Genomic DNA, 6,000 nt, shown 5'->3' with positions numbered 1-6,000 from the left:
CAGTTATGCTGAGGATCTGCAACAATATGTTGCAGAGTCAGACTGCCTGAAACTAAACAAGGCCAAACAGGGCAGATATGGAAGAAAAATGCTGAATAAAGCAGCTTTATGTATAGTTTAACAAATGATAGAAAAAACAAGGGAACTAGCTGGTAACTGGATTGGCTGGCTATATGGATACTTAGGGCAGCTTGCTACTTGATAAGTATGCTGAAGAAAGGATGTATAAAAGCCTGTGTAACTTCCTGCTCTGTGTGCAGGATTTGAGATTCTATTCTCCCTGTACCTTTTTGAAGCTTCAAATAAACTTTTCTGCTTCTCCACCCCATTGTGATTATTGGGTGAAGCACACCGGGTAGCGAACCAAACCCTGCTGTTGTTTTGCCTCTCGGCACTGGGTGCCGGCAACAAAGCCTGCGCTCCAGGAGTCATGTGATTATGGAAGATTTTCAGGTTTCATTTTAAACCAAGTTTCTAGCCATTATAGTTGAGGTGAATCTTGAAAATGTGAACCCTAAAGAATGCAAAAAACAGTGTCAGTAATTTCTTCCCCCTAACATCCCGAAAAAGGGATGGCCTAAAAATTCTCAGGTTTGAAAATCTCAAGATATTTGGGGAGGCTTGAATAATTTTTTAATGCTTCAAGTTGGTAATACTGCATTTCTGTTCCTCTAACTTGACTTTAAAAACTTAATACAACATTCTGATTTGATTACAGGTTTGGAATAAGAGAACTGGAGGTGGTGGTAGGGTCCAAAGGCAACCTTGGTGGGAGCAGAGGCGATGTGTGGGAGACACATGCCACTCAGATTTTTTCCAGAGTTTGTATGCTCTACCCTGAACCGCACTTTATACCACCAGAACCTTTAAATTATGCCCTCTCCCCATCAATAGTTATGTGTTGTCTCTGGAGCAGATTTGTTTGTAAAATAAGGGATATTTGACCAGAGAATCATAGAATTATGGGACTGGAAGGGACCTTGAGAGGTCATGTAGTCCAGTCCCCTGCACACATAGCAGGACTAAATATTATCTAGAAAGATTATTAATGAAAAGGAATTGATATCTATGGTAAGACTGATCCTGGGATGATAAACCAAGTCATGTGACTATGACTTATGATTTTATATAGAGACATATCTTTCATTGGATGAACTTGTGTGGGTGGAAGGTACAAGCTTTTGAGCTACACAGAGCTCTTCAGATCTGGGGAAGGCAGCAGTGTCTGAGCTAAATACAAGCTGGGACAGATTAAGCAGAAAGGGTAACACATATTGGAGGTGGTCACTTGAAAGTAAGAGTGGGGGTTAGACTACTATGCATAAAGGGTTTGAAGTGGGCAGTAAAGGATAGCAGGCAGCGCAGTGTTACAAATTATTGTAATGAGCCATAACACTTGTTAAATCCATGGTTATTGGAGTCTAGCAGGATTATGAATTTGTCTTCCCTAGACCCCCCTAGTGCCAGAATCAGGCTATCTATAACCTAAGAAGTTTAGCTTTCATTTTTAACAAAGTAAGTTTCTAGCCCTCAGAGTTGTTGTTGGAAAAACTTGACAATGGGACCCCCTATACGTTCCAATGCTACAGGTCAAGTAAAAAGACCCAACGTGCCCTATTGTAAAATCCTATGATTTTTCAGAGCCTGATGCAAAATTTTTGAATGCTTGAGGTTGGGGCTATTGCTCTGCAGCCGGAGTTGGGCTGAAGGGAGAACCAAGTCCGGCGGGAGTTAATTACAGACAGGCGCCTGCAGCATCTAAAGGCCGCAGAGCAGCCCTGGAATATGCCCCTGTTTCTACTGCAGGGCGCATCCCTAAAGAGCTCTGGACTCCGGAGGCCTAACGCCTCCCTCCTCCCCTCCTGGGGCATCTTGTCTACCCTCCCTCTGCGTTTCTATGGTGTGCTGAAGGGACAGGTGGCGCATGCGCACTGCCTCCCTGTGCCGGCCGGCTCCACATTGAGGCAGGGCGAGCGGAGGGACCATTGAAAGATGGAAGCGGCGGCTAGAGAAGAGCTAGGTACAGCGTGCTCCGTTGTCTGGGAATGGCGGTGAAAGTGAGGCAGGGCGGAATGGGCAGCGGCTTGCTGTGTGGCAGGGGTAGAGGGCACAAGGAGGCTGAGGAGATTTGACTCCCCCCCGCACTTGGAGAGAATGGTTTGCTCCGCCGGTAACGCATCTGCAGGGCGGGATAAACCATCTCACCCGAGGGGGGGGAAGGGTTGAACCATTGCAGCCCCTTCCTCCTAACAACTCCTGCGGTTTCCCCGTGCTGGGGTTGAGCCCGGGCCTCCCGTTGGGGGCGGGTGTCTCCTGCACAGGGGGGAGGGGTGCGAGGTGTGCGGGGCCCTGTCACTGATCCGGGAGGCCCGTGGTGGCAGGGCGGGGGGAGCGCTGGGTTCTCCGCCGCTGTTGTGTGGCCCGGGTCTCTCTGCGCGCCGTGGGGGGAGAGGTGATGGCGGTAACCCCCCCCCCCCCCCCCCCAGCCGCCGCGCTTGCTGACTCCCCAGAGCCGGCCAGGCTGGCTAGCGCGGGGGCTCGGGGAGCTGCGCCCAAGGGGGAAGAGTGACCCGCTGCCTGCTGGGCCGAGCTCTGGGCGGGGAACACCGAGGAATCATAGAATCATAGAATATCAGGGTTGGAAGGGACCCCAGAAGGTCATCTAGTCCAACCCCCTGCTCAAAGCAGGACCAATTCCCAGTTAAATCATCCCAGCCAGGGCTTTGTCAAGCCTGACCTTAAAAACCTCTAAGGAAGGAGATTCTACCACCTCCCTAGGTAACGCATTCCAGTGCTTCACCACCCTCTTAGTGAAAAAGTTTTTCCGAATATCCAATCTAAACCTCCCCCACTGCAACTTGAGACCATTACTCCTCGTTCTGTCATCTGCTACCATTGAGAACAGTCTAGAGCCATCCTCTTTGGAACCCCCTTTCAGGTAGTTGAAAGCAGCTATCAAATCCCCCCTCATTCTTCTCTTCTGCAGACTAAACAATCCCAGCTCCCTCAGCCTCTCCTCATAACTCATGTGTTCCAGTCCCCTAATCATTTTTGTTGCCCTTCGCTGGACTCTCTCCAATTTATCCACATCCTTCTTGAAGTGTGGGGCCCAAAACTGGACACAGTACTCCAGATGAGGCATCACCAATGTCGAATAGAGGGGGACGATCACGTGCCTCGATCTGCTCGCTATGCCCCTACTTATACATCCCAAAATGCCATTGGCCTTCTTGGCAACAAGGGCACACTGCTGACTCATATCCAGCTTCTCGTCCACTGTCACCCCTAGGTCCTTTTCCGCAGAACTGCTGCCTAGCCATTCGGTCCCTAGTCTGTAGCTGTGCATTGGGTTCTTCCGTCCTAAGTGCAGGACCCTGCACTTATCCTTATTGAACTTCATCAGATTTCTTTTGGCCCAATCCTCCAATTTGTCTAGGTCCTTCTGTATCCTATCCCTCCCCTCCAGCGTATCTACCACTCCTCCCAGTTTAGTATCATCCGCAAATTTGCTGAGAGTGCAATCCACACCATCCTCCAGATCATTTATGAAGATATTGAACAAAACCGACCCCAGGACCGACCCTTGGGGCACTCCACTTGATACCGGCTGCCAACTAGACATGGAGCCATTGATCACTACCCGTTGAGCCCGACAATCTAGCCAGCTTTCTATCCACCTTATAGTGCATTCATCCAGCCCATACTTCCTTAACTTGCTGACAAGAATACTGTGGGAGACCGTGTCAAAAGCTTTGCTAAAGTCAAGAAACAATACATCCACTGCTTTCCCTTCATCCACAGAACCAGTAATCTCATCATAAAAGGCGATTAGATTAGTCAGGCATGACCTTCCCTTGGTGAATCCATGCTGGCTGTTCCTGATCACTTTCCTCTCATGCAAGTGCTTCAGGATTGATTCTTTGAGGACCTGCTCCATTATTTTTCCAGGGACTGAAGTGAGGCTGACTGGCCTGTAGTTCCCAGGATCCTCCTCCTTCCCTTTTTTAAAGATTGGCACTACATTAGCCTTTTTCCAGTCATCCGGGACTTCCCCGGTTCGCCACGAGTTTTCAAAGATAATGGCCAATGGCTCTGCAATCACAGCTGCCAATTCCTTCAGCACTCTCGGATGCAACTCGTCCGGCCCCATGGACTTGTGCACGTCCAGCTTTTCTAAATAGTCCCTAACCACCTCTATCTCCACAGAGGGCTGGCCATCTCTTCCCCATGTTGTGATGCCCAGCGCAGCAGTCTGGGAGCTGACCTTGTTAGTGAAAACAGAGGCAAAAAAAGCATTGAGTACATTGCTTTTTCCACATCCTCTGTCACTAGGTTGCCTCCCTCATTCAGTAAGGGGCCAACACATTCCTTGGCTTTCTTCTTGTTGCCAACATACCTGAAGAAACCCTTCTTGTTACTCTTGACATCTCTGGCTAGCTGCAGCTCCAGGTGCGATTTGGCCCTCCTGATAACATTCCTACATGCCCGAGCAATATTTTTATACTCTTCCCTGGTCATATGTCCAACCTTCCACTTCTTGTAAGCTTCTTTTTAAGAAGGAAGCCCCCCCCATCCCGCTCCCGGGGCAGTGTGCCCACAGCTGCAATGGCAGGTGGTGGGGAGGTTGGGAAACCGGGCCCAGAACTGCTGTCGCTTCAGCTCCGAGTCTGCCTTCCCAGCCTAGCCGCTGGGTAACGCTGCTGCCTGCGAAGCGAGGTTGTGCGGTGGCTTCTTCTGATCGTCATGACATCTGCTGCCTCCACAGCCAGCTACAGCTTTTGGCTGAAGTTTTCAAACTCGGAGTGTCTAAAGCAAGGCATCTAAATCCGTGATTAGGCACCTAAATTTTGACTTTGAGAGGTGTGACTAGTCAGCACCTCTAAATATCAGGTCACTAAACTCATTTAAGCAGCTAATTTTTGACACCTATATTTGAAAATGTCCAAAAGCATTAATTCACTATGACTGATTTGTTGTAAATCACAAAAATGCGGGAACCCCCAATATATACCTGGCTCTTAAGATGTGACAATCTGAGGAAGGTTAAAATGGACTGATGTTTTTGTTCTTTGATGTCATGTGAAAAACACTGACTAAAACAGTCCGTTATCACCATGAGTGCAATTCTTTAAAACTAATCTCAGTTTATGGTTAAATAAAAGCCTTTTAATTTTTCAAATACTGAATTTAGGCATCCTTGATGTTCTGGAGGAACTCTCTGCATTATGATGAATAGGACTCCCAGAATAATACCCTTTCAATAGCAAAGGGTGGTAGCTTTTACATATAACAATTTTACTGATGCATAGCTTCAGGATCCTAATAGGTATCATTCATTCTTTGCCTCTACCTTCCAAAACTGTATGTCATTAGATTTCTCTCCCCCCATTATATTCTTTTCATTTATACTTGCAAAAATAGTATTTTCTCTGATCTTGGATTTGGCACTATTGGAGAAAAAAATAAAACTTCTTTTTAGGTGTAAAAATACATTGCTTCTCTTTTAGGCTTAAGTTCCTTGCTATCTGAATTCATCTTCTGTTACACCTATTCTTGAAATTATGAAGTGTAATTCATCAATCTCTGCCAAGCCCTTTTGCAAAGGAATTCTGCAGTGAGACAGGTGTTTTTTTACTTTAAAATGGGAATCTGATTGTTGCTTTTACAGACTGTACATACTCAGGCACAATGTGGTGTCAGTTGGCATTAAGGGCCATAAAGGCTCCCGTTGACTCTTCTGGGCTATAGATCAAATGCATTTGGCTTCTCTTCAAGTCCCTTATAGTGGATCTCCAGAACTGATCTTTGATGCTAGGCATTTTTACTTTCAGGTTACTCTTTCTCTTGATTTGACATTTGTCTCATCTATGCTGTAAGTCTCACCTTTTGAAGCCTTTAAGAAGCTTTATGTACTTATAGCAACACATCGTTTCCACTTCACTCAGGTATGCAGTGGGTGTTTGAGTAAATACCTGGTTACAGTACCATTTGATATACTGC

General features: G+C 47.0%; 1 protein-coding gene across 4 annotated transcripts in view; it reads left to right on the top strand.

Annotated features, from left to right (window-relative positions):
- The first annotated feature begins 1,947 nt into the window (after window positions 1-1,947).
- SLC36A4 (solute carrier family 36 member 4) overlaps window positions 1,948-6,000 on the top strand; it is a 277,596-nt gene continuing 273,543 nt past the window's right edge. For 3 of the 4 annotated variants that reach the window (XM_073336987.1, XM_073336956.1, XM_073336977.2), the window contains exon 1: window positions 1,948-2,020. In XM_073336987.1, the coding sequence (XP_073193088.1) occupies window positions 1,993-2,020 (28 nt within the window). In that variant the 5' untranslated portion in view covers window positions 1,948-1,992. Of the gene's footprint in view, window positions 2,021-5,875; window positions 5,946-6,000 lie in introns of those variants that run through there. The other variant, XM_073336966.1, reaches the window with a different exon arrangement.

The sequence above is a fragment of the Lepidochelys kempii genome, chromosome 1 (assembly GCF_965140285.1).
Source record: "Lepidochelys kempii isolate rLepKem1 chromosome 1, rLepKem1.hap1, whole genome shotgun sequence".
Classification (NCBI taxonomy): Eukaryota; Metazoa; Chordata; order Testudines; family Cheloniidae; genus Lepidochelys; species Lepidochelys kempii.
This window is presented reverse-complemented; position numbering and strand designations above follow the sequence as displayed.